The sequence below is a fragment of the Larus michahellis genome, chromosome 8 (genome assembly GCF_964199755.1).
Source record: "Larus michahellis chromosome 8, bLarMic1.1, whole genome shotgun sequence".
Classification (NCBI taxonomy): domain Eukaryota; kingdom Metazoa; phylum Chordata; class Aves; order Charadriiformes; family Laridae; genus Larus; species Larus michahellis.
In genome coordinates, this window is record NC_133903.1 from 45652897 (window position 1) to 45669631 (window position 16735).

General features: G+C 61.5%; 2 protein-coding genes across 2 annotated transcripts; both read left to right on the forward strand.

Annotated features, from left to right (window-relative positions):
• The first annotated feature begins 171 nt into the window (after positions 1-171).
• On the forward strand, positions 172-7009 carry ATP6V0B (ATPase H+ transporting V0 subunit b). The gene is made up of 8 exons (XM_074596735.1): positions 172-388; positions 3496-3544; positions 3990-4073; positions 4507-4584; positions 5202-5271; positions 5606-5657; positions 6110-6300; positions 6686-7009. The coding sequence occupies exons 1-8, from the start codon at positions 322-324 to the stop codon at positions 6710-6712; spliced, it is 618 nt and encodes a 205-aa protein (XP_074452836.1). The 5' UTR covers positions 172-321; the 3' UTR covers positions 6713-7009.
• Positions 7010-9720: 2711 nt separating this feature from the next.
• Positions 9721-16587, forward strand: B4GALT2 (beta-1,4-galactosyltransferase 2). The gene is made up of 7 exons (XM_074596734.1): positions 9721-9950; positions 12272-12658; positions 13024-13259; positions 13333-13523; positions 13778-13900; positions 14962-15066; positions 15230-16587. The coding sequence occupies exons 2-7, from the start codon at positions 12343-12345 to the stop codon at positions 15378-15380; spliced, it is 1122 nt and encodes a 373-aa protein (XP_074452835.1). The 5' UTR covers positions 9721-9950; positions 12272-12342; the 3' UTR covers positions 15381-16587.
• Positions 16588-16735: the final 148 nt, after the last annotated feature.

A 16735-nucleotide genomic window follows, 5' to 3' on the forward strand; every position in this document is an offset into this window, starting at 1 on the left:
CGGAATAGGCCAATGAGAACACGGCCCCGCCTTCTCCGTTCCCGGAAATTCCGCCTCTGAGGGAGCGGGGCCTATCGGCAGGGCGGAGAGGGGAAGGGCAGCCAATGGGAAGAGACGCTGGCCACGGTGCGTTCTGGTCTGTGTAGTTCCCGCGCCGCTGTCAGGCCGGGCAGCCAATAAGCGGGCGCGGTGGCGGCGGTGGCGTCACGCGCTTTCCGCTCCGGCGCTGCGGTTCCGCTCACGTGTCCCGCGCGGGTCAGGTGACGCGCTCGCACCCGGCCGGCCCGCTCCGCTCCGTCCCGCGCTGCCGCCGCCGCCGCCATGACGGGGCTCGCCCTGCTGTACTCGGGGCTCGGCCTCGCCTTCTGGAGCACGCTGCTGGGCGTCGGTCAGCGACGGGACGGGACGGGGGGCAGAGGGGGGCTGGGCCGTGGGTGACAGGGCTGACCGTGGGTGACAGGGTCGGGCTGTGGGGCTGGGCCGTGGGTCAGGAGGGGGCTCTGGGTGTGAGGAGAGACCGTAGCTTGGGCTTCTGTCCGTGCTGGCTGCTGCCTTGCCGGAGAGAGGCTGTGGAGGTTCGCTGTGGTGTGGAAAAGGGAGGTGGTGGTCGAAGGATTGCAACGTTGTCAGTCCCCCGGTGGCCGAGCTGCTCTGGGGCAGAGGCAGGAGGGCTGGCCCGTGGCCTGCCACGGCACCGGGAGCACCGCTGTGGGGGTCCTCAGGCCGGACATCACTCCCTGGGCGCTTTGAGGGATCAGCCCCCCAGCAGCGCCATGTAACTGACAGCTGCCTCTGGATGTGCAGCTGTTGGTGCTCTGAGTATGTCTGGGTTGAGCAGTTGATTTGCTTCGTTGTGAGTGTGGAAGGGTGCTGGTGGCAGTCAAGGGTTGTGTTTGGATCCGGCAGATCAGGGGAGGTAAAGATAGGTGCCTGTTTTTTCAGGCTGTGACAGTTGTTGCCTCCTGGACGGAGGAGATGCTTCCTGCTTTGCCAAGCTGTGGCTGTGCAAGGAAATGTGCAGGTTTGTCCAGAAGATGCCAGAGCTAGTGCATGGCTGTTTTGCAGCTTGTGGCAGCCTGGGCTCTACTGCTGATGGCGTTGGGCTCGGTGGCACTGAGGATGGATTTAATGCTTCCTGTGAAGGGGATGACTTCAAGGGGTAGCAAGAAGATTTTTATGCTGGAGTTGATTGTTATTTCCTCTTTCAGTGCTGAGTGAGGTGACCACAAGCCAGGCAGAAGCTGGGGAGACCTTGGCTCCGGCCTCAGTGTTTGAGTGAGGGGAAAGACAGAGTCAGAAGCTGAGGGTGTCTCACTCCCTCGTGAATCCAGGGCTGGGCCCAGGGCTGCCTTCCTGGGCTCTCTGAATCATGCAGCTCGCACCAGCGTGGACATGCACTGCGAACTTTAGACTGTTGGAAAAAGTCAATGAGCTGAGCCCACATGCTTTTAACTTCCCCTGCCCTGTTGCAGTCCCTTTTTGGGGAAGGAGCGAGCAGGAAACAGTTTCCTCAGCTCAGTGTTGCTGTGGTGCCTCTTTGTGCTTTTCCTCCTTGTCCTGAGCCCTGCTTTGGTGCTCTGGTCTTGCTGTCCTGGCTCTTTTTTTTTTTTTTTTTTCCCTTCTGGCTGCAGGGCTGTGAGACAGAGCTCATGGGAAAGTATCATTCACCCTGTTTCTTTTATGTATGAATCCAAGGCTACAACTGCTCTTGAAGAGATGGAAGGTGCCCTGGGGATCTGCCCTGAGCTGGTTGTAGCTCTTCTTTACCACTCCTGGGGAGTGGGGTCAGATAAAGCTGGCTGGGTTCAGTTCCTGCTCAGCCAGCCAAGCAGCGAAACCAAAACACAAGTTACAGACTGGCCATGCTCAGCACTGTCGATCATCCCTGAAGGTCGCCAGGCATGTGAGCTTGGATGTGGCCTCCCGCCATGCTCCTTGGTCACGGTGGCACTGTTCCTTATTTGTGTGTGTTGCTGCAGGGGAGGGGGACACCACAATTCTGCGGGCGGGAGCAGTGACCAGCATTACTGCTTCCCGTTTTGGGGCTTGCTCATCTGGCAGCACTTGTATGTCCTCCTGGTGCATGGGGTACTGGGCCCCAAGTCATCTGTGGAGGGGTTTAGCACACAGGGACAATGGGGACACCCCTGCTGTGAGGCTGGCAGGTCTCCCTAGGCTGCAGCACTGAGCTCTCCCATGGGATGGGTTGTCCTCAGGTCTTGGCTATGGGCAGGGAAAGGCTCCTGCAGCCTGGGGCACATGGTCCTGCCCCTATGTTGCTACTAAGCACATCGCTGGCTTGCTGTCACCTCGGTCTCCAGACTGCAACTCTGGGGGAAGGGAGCAGCAGGAGACATGCAATGTCCTCTTTGCTGCTTTTAAGCATTTCAGAAGTCTCCCATTTCCTCTTTATCCAGACATATGCGGGGTCAGTGTCACACAGCTGCAGGCTCTAGTTAGCAGTGGTAAAGAGCCATCCCTTCACCCTCTTTATCTGGTGTGGAGCAGACAGTGCCACACTGCCTGCACCTATCTGTTCCTTAGGGCTAGGTCTATGTCTTTTCCAGCTGCGCACTGCAAGTCATGCAAAGAGTGAGTATCTCTTCTGGTCTGCAGCTGTGTTTCCTGCTCATGAGCTCAGAGTAGAGCAGAGTTTTAGTGTAAGCACCTCTGTGTCTGCTTGGGCTGCTCGGCGTGACTCCCAACTGCAATCCGGCATGCGAGAGGAGCACTTGGGGTACAGCAGGGTGAGCTGCCCTTATAATCCCTCCCTGGAAAGGAAGAGCTTTTCTGGGCGTTTCAGGGCTGCTCTTTGTTGTCTCCTGGCAGTGTTGGAGTACAAATTTTTCTGCAAATGACCAACCTTGGGAAAAACACTGAGGACAGCAGGCGCGTCTTGAACATTCTTGAAGAGGGGGGTGCTGGGCAGCAGCTGCCGCGTCTGGTGTTGAAGGGCTCCTGGGGAGCAGCACAGATCCTGGTGGGATGGTGATGGAGCAGCATCTGATGGTCAGTCAGGGCACAGCCTCGCACCTCTCTCCTCCCTGTGAGAGAGAAGAGCTCATGGCTGGTCACCTGATTCCTTGGCTCTCCAGCGGGGCTGAGCTGTTGAGTGATGCGGATGGAGACCGTGCTGGGGCACAGGGCTCCCTTCAGCCCAGCGTGGCCTGTGGGTGCTCAACAGGGTCAGGGAGCAGAAAATGAGTGCAACAACCGCAGCAATCCTCAGTGAAGACTGGGATGGAGTCTGGGAGTATCGCAGGTCTGGGCTGTCTCTGTCTTGTGCCGATGTGGGAGTACTGGGGTTGCTGGGGCTGGACTTTGGTGGGGCACCTTGCCCCACAGCTCTGCACGCCTGAGACAGTCTTCCCAGTAACTCTTCTGCATGCTGTGCTGTGCTGTGCTCCTGGGCTCCACAGGTAGGGGAGGAAATGGCAGCACTGGGCTAGTTGCTGGTGCCTGTCTGAAGGTTCCCATGTCACTCTTGCTTTCCAGGGATCTGCTACACAATATTTGACCTGGGCTTCCGCTTCGATGTGGCCTGGTGAGTTCCCTGCAAATACCGGCATCCCCCCCACTGAGCACAGGGCTGGGTGAGGTGGTCGGTATTGACGGTGCCTGGCAAGAAACAGCACTTGCTTTTGAGTGATGGGCAGTGGTCACTGTGAGGAGGGATAGGTGCAGTCCACGTGTATGTGTGACTGGCTCCATATAGGGTCCTCGTGCAGCCATCACCCACCTTTGTCCCAGCAGCCTCACAGCCCAGACTTCCCCTTGACAGTGAGGGTTTGGGAGGAAGTTCTTGGTCCATGCGGGTGAGGGTCCTTGGTTGCTGGCTGGCAAAGAAAGGCTCTTGCATCCCACCATCTGTCAGTGCCTAGCGCATCTCAGTCTGTATGATGGGGTGGGGGCTACCTGTTGTGGGGCTGTGCACCATGACTAGAGGGGCTCAGCCTGTGTGCTAACTCAGGGCACTTCTTCCTCTACAGGTTCCTGACAGAGACCTCACCCTTCATGTGGTGCAACCTGGGCATTGGCCTGGCCATTTCCCTGTCTGTGGTGGGAGCTGCTTGGTGAGTGGGGCTGGCTCTTCAGCAGGCTCCTGCTGTCCCAACTCAGTAGTTGCTTAGGTAGTGCTGTTTCCTATGGCAGGGCAGGGGCAGGACAGTGTGTACATGCAGGAATCTGGGGCTGGGTGGGTCACTGCAGCAGTGGGGGCAGGTTGCTGGGCAGTCTGGACGGACCACCTCATGGGCTGCAATGGCAGTGGAGAAGCAGGGACGTCCCTGGCTCTCTGGAAGCCATGCGCCTGAGCCCAGGCCATGCAGTGGTGGCTCTTGTGCCCCAGCAGTTCTGCTGGTGTAGGCAGTGAAGCTTTGGACCATTTGTACCCTGGGGGATGGACAGACCAAGTTCATAGTGTCGCTCAGCTGGAAGATCCTGGTATCCCTATTGAATCCTTCAGCAAGTGCCAGACCCTCCACCAACCACCCTTGTCTGCCACAGGGGGATTTACATCACGGGCTCCAGCATCATCGGTGGTGGAGTCAAAGCCCCTCGGATCAAAACCAAGAACCTGGTCAGGTAAGCACAGACCTGGGGTTCGTGTTCATGCTGTGCCTGAACGGGGCGGGTCCCAGCACAGTGCAGAGGCTCCTGTCCTGTCTCTAGCTGGGTGCTGCTGGCAGACTGTTACTTGCTGCGCTGTTTGTTTTCAAAACAAAGAGCCCTAAAGGAGCCAGAGTGCTGCTTTGAAGAGTCACTGTGTGACATCACGCAGTGAATGAGCCCAGTGTGTTCAAAACAAACACCCTGAGATCAACTTCCTGCCCCCAGCAAGGGTTCCCCTGGCCAGACCTTGCACAGCCCTTCCCCAAAGGAGCAAAGGGGGCTGGCGGAGGACAGGGCTCGCTAGGCCTGCTTCCCACAGGGTCGTCTCAGCTTCCTCGGGTGGTACAGCGCCACCAGCACCCAGCCTTTGTCCTTGGCAGCTCTCCCTTGTTTGAGGAAAGCAGTGGGTAGGCTGGACCTTTCTGCCCTTGGCAGCAGTGTGGCAGGCTTGAGCTATGGCCCCGGAGAGAGGTCTGGCTTCTGGCTGGCCCGGCAAGAATTGGCAGAGGCTGCTTGGGATAGGGGAGAGCCTGGGACGCTGTGCTCAGGCTGACTGGGACGCTGTGCTCAGACTTTGCCTTTCTCTACAGCATCATTTTCTGCGAGGCTGTGGCCATCTACGGGATCATCATGGCAATTGTCATCAGTAACATGGCTGAGGTATGGGAGGACCTGGGCTGCCCTGCCAGCCCTGAGATGACCTCAGGGCCACAGTGGGGGTGGCAGCCGAGCGTGGGGCAGAGTTGTGAGCAGTGTCCCTCTAGTGATTTTGGACACTTTTGTGGCTCTGGGAGCCCCTGGGCTGGTGGTCTGTGTGGTGGCCCTTGTCCATGCTGAAGAGTGGGTTGGGGGAGCAGATATCATGAAGCCACCCAGGGACATGGAGTCAGGGACCAGCTCTAGACAAAATATAGCTGCCTCATGCTGTACTGGGAGCAGGTACTTCTGGAGACCACAGACTTGCCAGTAACCCATGGCTTGTGCTTTCTCTCAGCCTTTCTCTGCAGTCACCCCAGAGGCGATTGGAGCCAGGAACTACCACGCAGGTAAGGACTGCTCAGTCCCTGGTGCCGTCGCTGTGAGCATTGCCACACCCTGACTCTCACCTCCTGCTGTTACCTCTGCCCTGGGCTGTAGAGAACAGGACTGCAGGGCCCGGCTCTGCTGTCCCGTAGCCTGCTGCAGGTGTCTGAAGGAAGTGTGACTCTTCTGCCAAAAAGTAGCTTTTTAGTTACCTTCGTGATGCCTTGCTGCACTCAGCTGGACTGTGCTGCCCAGCAGCAGCACTAGTCCTCCCTCTGGCAGCCCCAGAGCACTGTCACCTGCTGGCCTGGTGCTGCAGGAGCTGGGGCACACCCTGGAGCAGTCCTACTCCCCAAAGAGGAGGATGCTGCTGGTACTTGGTAGCTCTGGATCTTCTGTCACCTCGAGACAGAGCTGCTGCAGCATGCCCCGGGTGCCGGTTACCCCCTGCTCTTGCAGTGTTCCTCTCTCACAGGTTTCTCCATGTTTGGGGCTGGCCTGACCGTGGGGTTGTGCAATCTCTTCTGTGGGGTCTGCGTGGGCATAGTGGGCAGTGGGGCTGCCCTGGCTGATGCGCAGAACGCCAGCCTCTTCGTCAAGATCCTGATCGTGGAGATCTTTGGCAGTGCCATAGGGCTGTTTGGGGTCATCGTTGCTATCTTGCAGGTACACGCCTCCTGGGGCCACCAGGTTTATGTGAGCACCAAGTGCCTGGCACCCTGGGTGCTCTTCAGCTCCAGGGAGACACACCTGGGCTCCAGCACAATCCTCTGCATTGGGACAGGGAGGCTACTTTTGAAGTTTGCAGTGGCACAGCTCTCCCCACAGCATGCTGTGCCTATTTGCAGCAGTGAGAACTCTTTTGATGGCCCTTCTGAGCAACTGTCACCGAGGGTGTCACCTTGGGTGCATCCTGTGTGATGCTCGTGTCTTGTCGGTGGGGCTGATAAGCTGTCTGCAGCTTCTGGATGGTCCCGGGGTACTGAGTGGGACAGGGGTGCTGGGCTGGGGTTTGTAGGGCTTGGCCTAACCTCTCTTTCTTTTTTTCTAGACATCTAAAGTAAAAATGGGCAACTGAGCCCTATCCCACCCAGCCTGTTCCGGCCTGCCCCGAGAGGTGCTGTATATATTTATTTAATGTTTCTATCCTTGATTGGGGCAGAAGCCGCCTGGTGGCGGGAGCGGGACCCCGGCTGTGTAGAGCCCCGTCCTGCCGATCAGTTGGCCCCTCGGAAGAAACAAATTTCTCTGTGTGAATCTGCTCCCAGCAGCCTGGCCCAGCCTGTGGGGCCCTGCTGCTGCGTGTCCCCGGTATGTGTAGAATCAACCACCAGTGCAATTCTGTGTCCGTGAAATAAATATGGTTCTCATCCAAGGATGCAGCTCTTCCTCTGCCCTGTGTGTGCCAGGGAGGCTTGCAGAGAGCAAGTGCTGATTTGGGCTGACCCCCTGCTTGGAGATTCCCCTCTGTGCCTCTGGCAAAGTCCCTGCCTGGCTCCGGTAGCCTGGTGGTGTCCTCCATGTGTGGGGTTTATCTTGCTGCCTCCTCAGCCTGCAATAGGCCACCCTCTTTGGGCTGTGGGAACACAGAGCTCTGCTTTGCTGCCCAGAGCAAGTAGGAGGCTGCTGGAGCAGGCAGCAGGCAGCTCCACACTGCCTCTGCCAGGCTCCTACCAGCACTGGCACTGCCCCATGTGAGGCATGCTGAAGGCACAGGCACAAGCTGGTTTGGGCCTTTCGGCTCCCATCCAGGTAGTTTAGCACAGCGGGAGCGTACAGTGTCCGTAGCCCCATTGTGTAGCTGGGGAGCACCAGAAGGGCAGAGGAGCAAAGCTTTTGCCCCTTCCAAGGCTCTACTTCAGCCAGCAGCCCCCTTGTGTGAGTGTTGGCTGGGTGCTGCTGCCTGGGCAGGTGCTGCTGGGTGCCGGGGCTCTCGGGTCTGCAGTGCCCCTCCATCCCAGGGGGCCCTGGCAGAGTTCCCAGGGGTGAGGACACTTTGTGCTGGCTCTGCTCCCCTCTCCCTGGCTGCAGTGAATACAGCGTGGGGAAGCCGGCTGTGGACAGCTGGGCCTGCAGCTCTTCTGCTAGGCTTGGGGGAAGGGAAGAACAAGGTCCTCCTGCCTCCGCTTTGCAGAGAGCCTGGAGCTGATGCTTCTGCAGTCTGCTGTATCCAGCACAAGGCCCTCATCCTGCTGTGCTGCCAGTACACCTTTGTAGGAGAAGCATCGATACCCTGGTGCTGTTATTGCTGCCTCAGAGCAGATGCACGTCTGGAGCTGCCCATCTCTCTTCCCACCTGGGTGTACCAGGCTGGAACAGCAGTGGGGCTGCTAGAGCCAGAGAAGCGTTCATGCCTGCTGATTTTTGCCCTTGAGACTAGGGCAGCTGCCTCTGCATGGCCTCTCCAAGCTCTGCTGGTTTCCCAGCTCTGCTCCCCGTTGTCCTGTGCGTTTTGGGACAGCAGTGTCTCAGCCTGGGGTGCAGGAAGACAGCTGGGGCAAACCAAGCCACTGTTCCTGCCAGCAGTGCTGGCTGCTCTGGGGCTGGAGGCTGCGACAGGAGCTCTGTGTGCCCCATGTAATGGCAGGGACATGACCTGGGTCCTGCCTGCTCAGAAGGTGTCTGGTGTGGGCAGTGTTGCCCATCCTGCCTGAGGGCTGTACCCCTGGCATTGCCACTGCTACGGGCTAGAGGTGTCAGAAGGGCCATCCACAGGGCCATCCTGTCAGACCCACATCGAACTCATGGGGCTGCCTGCTGGAAGGAGATACCTGAGGTTGGGCAGCCTGTGCTGGCGGTAGAGAAGCTGCTCCATGGGTTAATCATCTTGATCATTCATCTGTCTTGAAAGACTCACCCCCTCGTCTTTCAGTGACGGGTCTGGCCTGCCCTGCACTGGCTTGATAGAAATCCATCCGCTGTCAGAAATGTCCCTCTGTAAGGTGTTTCCCACCCTCCAAATCCCACCTGTGTGTATCACGGCTTTGGGAAGGGAATGGGCTCTGGGCTTGATCATGGGCCCCTTGTGAGGACATGAGACCCACCAGGGCTGGTATCACAGTAGTGTGGGTGGCCTATGGCCTCCCTCCTGCAGCTGGTGGGGGTGAGGGGAGCATGCCCTGCACTCCCTTGGGTGTGCTAAATACCTGCTGCCCAAGCATGGAGAAAGCTTATGTGGGACTCCAGCATCTTGCACCACATCTCATTTAAAAGCAGCAGCAGCGGGAGTTGAAAGATGATTTGGTGACCGTGTGTAAGTACTCATGGAGGGAAATGCCACCTGCTGAAGAGCCGAAGCGAGAGCTGGAGGCAGAAGTTGGACAGCTTTTAGCAGGGGTGGAGCAGGGTTGGGCTGTTTGGGTGCTGCTTTGATCTCTGCTGTAAGGTTGTCTTCTTAAGGGAGCTGCCGCTGGGCAGCAGGAAGGCCCTCGCTCGGGTGAATGGCCAGGCACAGGGCATGACGAGAGACAGGGGCTGCTCGACATGGGGACAAACGCTGTCGTGGGGTTGGCAAGAAGGGAAAGGCTGAGGATGTCACCAAAACTACTCGTGGTGGGCCAAACTCTTGGTGGGACCAGCCCAAGATCTTTCGGTGATGCTGTTGTGTTAGGGAGAGTGAAATTCATTGCTAGGAAACACCGAGAAAAATGGAAAAGAAGCGGGGGGGGGGGGGGGGGAAGGAGCCACAAATAGGTTGCGATGGGCGCTGAGCCAGCACCAACACCCATGGACGCAGGAGTTGCCCCGGGTGGATGGGTGGGTGAAAGCGCTGCCTCCCACACTGCCAAAAAGGGAAGGGGGGGGGAGAAAGAAACACCGATAGACCCTGTCCCTGTGCCCCCGGAGGTTGGGGGGGTGGCAGGGGGGGTGTTCGCAGAGGGTCCTCGGTGGCGGGCTTGGGGCCAAGGGCTGAGCATCCCGGAGCGGCTGGGGGTGGGGGGAGCATCCCGGTGGGGTCTACATCCGTGGGGTTTTGCATCCGTGTGGTCCCGGTCCCGGCGGGGCTACGCTCGCCCGGCGGCAGCGCGGTCCCGGGAGCGCGGGGCGGTCGGCGGCGGCGGCCCCGCCCGGTGCGGCGGCGGCGGCGGGCGGAGCCGGCGTGCGGGCGCGGCCCCGTCTCCCTGCGGCTCTCGGTGGTGCGGCGGCCCGGCCGGTTGGGTCCCCCCCTTACCCCCCTCCGCCCCGCAGCCCCGGGCATGGGAGCCCGCGGGCCGGCGGCCGGGGCTGGAGGAGGAAGAGGAGGAGGAGGAGGAGGAGGCGGCGGCGGCGGGGGCCGCTGACCGGCGCCGGGGCGGCGCGGCAGCCCCGAGGCCGCGGTGAGTATAACGGCGCGGACAGGCCTGGCCGGCTGGGAGAGGCCCGGGGATGGCCCCGAGATGCGACCCGGGGGGATGAGATCCCGGTCACTTACGGGTGGCACCGCCCCGACTCGGGAAAAAGCCTCTTTTTGAGGTTGTTTCTCGTTTTTTAATAAGTTTTTGTGTGTGTCGGGGGCTGGGAAAAATTCCGGGGGGGGGTTGGTTGTGATGAACGTGCCCCTTTGCCCTGCTTTTGGCTGGGAGAAGGGAGGCGTTGGGGGAGCCGATGGCCCCGGGGCCACCAAAGGTGGCCCCGGGGCCATCGGCTCCCCCCATGCCTCCAGTGGCCTGCGGGAATAAGGATGGAGCCCATGAAGATGAGCAACCCCTCCAAAACGAGCATCACCAGCCCCATGGCATGCACCACACCGGGGTGAATCCCTGGGGACCAGCTCCCCAGCCCCAGGTTGCTTTCGGCCTCTTGCCCCTTGAGAAGATGCTGCACTGTAGTGGGGGAGATAACATCATATTTCATAGCCCCCCTGCTTAAGCGGGTGTTTTTAAGCCCACTCATACTCATGGCATCCCGTGGCCACCGTTTGATGGAGTGCTTCGCTTTTGTTCCCATCGAAAATTGTGCTCCGCTCACCTCGTGGACCACCCCGCTAAAGGGTCCCTAAAACCTGCTCTTATTTTTCCCTAGCGCCTCCCCACCTGGCTGTCGAGGTGCCGCCGCTCCATGTGCTGCCTGCTGCGAGGGCTGTGGTTTTTGGGGAGGGTTTCTGGTGGGCGCTGGGGTCAGGCAGGTCGCTACGTCAAGGGCTGTGCTTGGTGGCAGGGCGCCGTGACCGTGAGAAGGTTTGGGAGATAACGGCAAAACCGGCTTTTCTCCAGAGGGTGACTTTCTAGAAAAAACATGGATGAGGGGCTGGGGTGCTGGGGCGTGCCAGGAGGCCCCTGCCCATGGGGACCCCACTCTGCATCCGATGGAGTGGGTGGACACAGGTGGGCACTGGGCTTGGAGCCTTTTCCAGCACTTCACTGTCTGTGGTGGGCTCCTGCCCGCACCCCGCTGCCTGCTGGGGGTGGGAGGGGGCAGCTGGAGTGGGGTTGGGCAGGGGGTCCTGCTTTACACCTCGGCTCCTGTCCCTGCTCCCAGCCGGTGCTGCCGTCACTGCCGGCTCGGTGCCCTGTGGCTCCCCGGGGGGCCCCACTGGCCGGGACTGGCAGCTGCCGGTGGGCTGGCCCAGGCCCTGGGATGGTTGCCAGCACCTTCGGGTCCTAGCTGCGCTCCTGCTGGGGGGTCTTGTTGCAGCTCCCCGGCTGCCGGGGTCCCCTCAGGGTCCCTGCAGTGGCATCGGCCTGTCCCAGGGTCCCCAGGGCCTTGCGAACCCCCGTGCCTGTCTCTTGTCCTCGCAGCTTCCCTGGGAGCAGGGGTGGAGACAGGGACCAGGGCAGGAGCTGTGGCCCAGGACCGTGCTGTGGCCCAAGGCCCGGCGGTGGCGAAGCTGGGAAGAGCCAGACGGTTTGGCTCAGCCGGGGCTCTCCGGTGACTCTCCCGGCTGCCTTCCCGTCAGGGCCCTGGCCCAGCTCCAGGTGTCATGTGGGAGATAAGGGGACCCTGGCTCCCAGTGGCTCCCAGCGTCCCAGGGGGCCTCCCCACCGGCAGCAGGAGGAGAGAGGACCTGCGCCACTGGCTGTAAGCCGGACTCCCCTGGACGTGGCAGGGACCCCCGTCCTGAGGGCCAGGATGTCCCGCTCGGCGTGACTGGGTGTCTGCTGCGCAGCTGCTGGCCCCGCTGGCCCTGAGGAGGGCCCCTGCTGGCATGGCGCTCTCTTGACGGCCCCGCTTTGGTGCCGCTGCTGGGGTGCAGCGCAGCTGAGGGGGGTGGGACAGGGAGGAGGGAAATGGGATGGCACAGAAAGGTGTGGCTGATGAGGGAACCCCCCTTTGGGACACCCCAGGCTGGCTGTGTTTTGGAGAGCATGACCTTCTCCATGGGCCCAGCCTCCACGGAGGCTCTTTGTGGCACCCATGACGGTACCCCTGTCCCCTGCTGGGGGGTGACGGGGACAGGGACTGGGTCTGGCCTGGTCTGGGCCTTGGAAAGCGGGCAGAAGACTTGCTGCATGGGGCTGGGGACCTCTCGTGTCTTCATGGCTGTGCCTCCAGAGCAGGGATCTGAGCGCAGCATCCCCACGGGGTGCTCTCTGGCATGCCCACCTGCGAGCCCACCGCCTCCTCCTCAGGCCTGCGCTGCTCCCGCTGCCCTGCTGTTGTTTGGGCTGGGGTTGGGGGCTCAGGCTGGGGGTGTCCTGAGTGTGGGGTGTCTCGGCAGGATCAGGACCGTGGCTGGAGCCGCCCCCCTGCCCCACTGAGCGCACATGTCCGCCTGCCCGTGCCCAGAAGATGACCAGGCTGCTCTTGGGGGTGACCCTGGAAAGGATTTGCAAGGCCGTGCTGCTGCTCTGCCTGCTCCACTTTGTCATCATCATGATCCTCTACTTCGATGTCTACGCGCAGCACCTGGACTTCTTCAGCCGCTTCAACGCCAGGAACGCCTCGCGCGCCCACCCTTTCTCCAACTTCTCCCGCCCCAACGGCACCGTCCCCAGCTACGCGCCAGCTGGCGCTGAGGCCCCGTCCCCCAGCGCCAAGCCCAGCACCAACCAGTCTGCCACTGAGAAGCCCTTGCAGCCCTGCCAGGAGATGCCTCCCGGCTTAGGTGAGATGTGCAGGGTGAGCGTGGAGGGGACGTGGGCTCTGGCTCTGAGTGTGCAGCTGGAGTGGGCGGCATCCCTGTCCCCTGGGCCCTGAACATGGCTTCTCGTCTCAGGGGTGGAACAATGGAGAAACCCAGGCCTGGAACTGGTACCAGGACAGCTGGTTTCTTCAGGTTTTATTAGTGGCTTGCCCAGTCTCTCTGCCCCTGTTTGGGAAAGGTTTTGGGTGTTCTCTGCCCTTGGCAGTGCCGGTCCCCCTTGCAGGTCCCCCTGGCTGTTTGCTCACTGGCCTGGCCAGGAGCAGTGGGTGACCATGACCCGGACTGTGTCCTGTTCTGCGGGCGTCACCCTGCCCTCCCTCTTGCAGTTGGGCGCCTGCTCATCGAGTTCAGCTCTCCCATGAGCATGGAGCGGGTGCAGCGGGAGAACCCCGATGTGCGCCAGGGTGGCAAGTACACCCCCCCAGACTGCCTGCCCCGGCAGAAGGTGGCCATCCTCATCCCCTTCCGACACCGTGAACACCATCTCAAGTACTGGCTGCACTACCTGCACCCCATCCTGCGCCGGCAGAAGGTGGCTTACGGCATCTACATCATCAACCAGGTGAGGGGGCCAGGGACAAGGGGTTGGTGGGGCCAGGGTGGGCAGGCGGGCATCACTGAGCTCTGCCCCGCAGTTTGGCGAGGACACCTTCAACCGGGCCAAGCTGCTCAATGTGGGGTTCCTGGAGGCCCTCAAGGATGACGAGGAGTATGACTGCTTCATCTTCAGCGACGTGGACCTCATCCCCATGGACGACCGCAACCTCTATCGCTGCTATGAGCAGCCACGGCACTTTGCCGTTGGCATGGACAAGTTTGGGTTCAGGTGGGTGCTCTGTGGGGCTGGGGTGTTTACCTGGGCAGGGCTGGGGTGACACCCAGGCCACCAACCTTAGTGGACACCCAGGGCAGGCGTGGGGTCACTGGCTATAACTGTGGACATTGGATGGGAGAGGACGCAGAGCCCTGGGTGGGAGAGTGACGTGGAGGGGGCTGGTGTTTGTCCCTGGGGGTTGCCATGGAGCTGACCCCCATCCCTGCCTGACCCTGGGGGCTGACATGTTTGCTGTCACCCTGCAGGCTGCCCTATGCTGGCTACTTCGGTGGCGTCTCTGGGCTGAGCAAGTCACAGTTCCTGAAGATCAACGGCTTTCCCAACGAGTACTGGGGCTGGGGAGGAGAGGACGATGACATCTTTAACCGGTAGGTGCCAACCCCTCACCAGCCCCAGCTGGTTGGGGTGTGCTGGTGTCTCTCTGCCGAGCACCGACCTGGGCACCTTCACCAGTGCTGGGGCTCCTGGTTTTGTGGGGGACATGCACAGGGCATGCCACGTGGCAGAGAGGGATTTAATTATCCTCCAACTTGAGGGCTGGTGACCCTCACAGATCAAACTGACCCCTCCCAGGGTGCTGGGGGGCTGTGGGGCACCCACATGCCTTCCTTGGGGCTGAACCCCCCCAGTGTGATGGGGCCCGTCCCCCTCCTGCTGTGGTGCAAGCTGCGCCAGCGGGGCGGCGTGCCTGTGGGCTCCGCTCCAGGCCAGGGCCGGGATGCTAAACTTGGACGCGTCCAGGGCTGGGATGCAAAACTTGGAAGCGTCTTGGTGGCAGCCGCGCAGCAGCTGAGCAGGCATTTCTGCCGGCAGCCGGCAGGCCGCAGCACAGCCGCGCGCAGGACTGGAGCCGAATCCCCCCCCCCCGCACGCACCCCGTGTTGGGTGCTGGAGACAAGACGGATGGCTCCCACCTCATCTCCCAGGGGTTTCCCTATGGCACTGCCTGGGGAAGAAGCATGCAGACAGTGGTGCACAACCAGCCTGTAATGGCTGGGCAAGCGAAACACCCCTTGCAGGTGCCATGGGCACGGTGGTGTCGTTGTGGTTTCCATCTGAGGTGGTGAACAAGCAGCGTGTGGCGCTCTGGGAGAGCTTGAGACAGCCCTTAATGTGTCGGGGGGGCTGAGGGAAGGGCTGGACACCGGCATTTGGGGAATGTAAACAGCACAGGCTGACCGCAGCTGCCGGCCTGCAGAGCCAGAGGCAGGAGTGGTGCTTTGGGCACGCTCTGCCATGAGGCATGTGGCACCCTCGGTCGTGGCACTGGCCCTGCTGTGGTCTGGCTTTAGTCAGCTTGGCTTGGCACAGCCCTGGTTAAGCAGGCACAGGTTTATTTGGGCTGGGAGTTGACCCCACAGGTCTCTGGGGTGGGGAACGTCCCACCTTGGTGCCCACATGCTGATCGCCCCCTGCTCCCGGCCCCCAGCATCTCCCTGAACGGCATGAAGGTGTCGAGGCCCGACATCCGCATCGGGAGGTACCGCATGATCAAGCACGAACGTGACAAACACAACGAGCCCAACCCGCAGAGGTGAGTGAGCCGCAGGGTCCAGGAGAGCTGGGATGCTGGGTGATCGCTTGGCTACCTCCGGCCACCAGCTCCTCTGCTCTGCTCACCCCTGCAGAGGTCAGGCACAGCAGCAAGCTCCCCCCCCCGGCCCCCTCCCGCCTCATCCCACTCCCATTCCCACCAGATTCACCAAGATCCAGAACACCAAAATGACGATGAAGCGGGATGGGATCAGCTCGCTGCAGTACCGGCTGGTGGAGGTTTCACGCCAGCCCATGTACACCAACATCACGGTGGAGATTGGCAGGCCGCCCCCCCGCCTGGCCCGGGGCTAGCGCTCATGCCGCCGGCAGAGCCGCTGGGAGCCGGCTCTGTGTCCGGACTGGCTGGGCACAGCGGGTTTTGCCCCAGCTCAAGAGCCAGGACTGGACGGGGATGTTTTCTGCCTACTCTGCTGCCTTCCGGAGACGGCTGCCCCACAGCCCGCCCTCAGTCCCCAGGATTTCTCTGTTCTCCCCGTCCCCACGAGTGTGTTTGCAGGACCCCCGCCCCATACTTGGTGTGTCGGCGGACGAGCCCGGCCGCCCTGTGTGCGGCTCCCGGCACAGAGGGAGGGGGCAACCCCAGCGCTGGCGAGGAGCCCCCTGCCCATGCCAGCTCCTGCCTGCACCCCGGGTGGGGAGGGTGAGATTCTGCTGCTCTGGGAAACCTGGGGGGGTCCCCACCAGCGCTGCGAGAAGTGGGGTGCAGGCTTCCCCCTTTGACAGCGCTGGAACTGCTGCTGCCCCAGCTGGGGGTGGGAGCAGCCCAGGCCCCCCCGAGCAGGCAGGATCAGGGCCATGTTGCCGCCCCAGCTGAGTGCTGCCTGCGCTGCTGGGCGCGACGACGTGGCTCGCTGTCTTCCTCTGCTTTAGTCTGGTGCTTAGAGCCGGGCCCTGTCTCAGCTCTGCCAAACAGAGACCTCCAGTTAGCGAACGCCCCTCGCTGTGCCTCAGTTTCCCCAGGCCTGGGGGATGGCGGCCGTATCCCGTCTCCCCTCCCCAAAGGCAGATGCTGTGTGCGTGTTCAGCCCCTGCCTACGCCTGCCCTCACCTGCCCTCCCCACTTTTTGGGGAGATAGGGCTCATTTTGAACCCTCCCAGCCCCTCCTTGGGGGGAGCTCTTGCAGAGGAGGGGCTGCCCCACAGCTCCCTCCAGCAGCAGGTGCCCCACAGGTGATTTGAGGGACACTGGGGTCTCTCCCTTCTCTCACTTCCCCCCTCCAGGCCTGGGGCAGGGGGGGCTGCAGGCAGGAGAGGCCGGGGCCGTGCAGGGCGGGTGCCCCGTGCCCCTCCATGGGACTGGGAGCCCCAGCACCCCCCCCACACCCCGCAGGGGGCCAGGAGCAGTGGGGCCGGGAGCGGGGCAGCACGCCGGGGCTGGGGGGGCCACCGGCAACTTTTGTACATTTGAATGTTTGACCCTTTTTTTGAGCGTACGTTGAATGCAGCGTTCGGTCGCAGAGACCGGGGTTTTTTGTATTTAATAAAAGTTTCAAAAGTTTGCGGGGTTTGTGGAGGCGGGGGGGTTGGGGGGGCAGCAGGTCACCATGAGATGGGGCAGTTTCAGCATCCAGTGGGATGGGGCAGATGACAGCCCTGCTGGCCACCTCCAGCTGGGGGAGCAGAGCGCCCCTGCCTCCCTTGCCTAG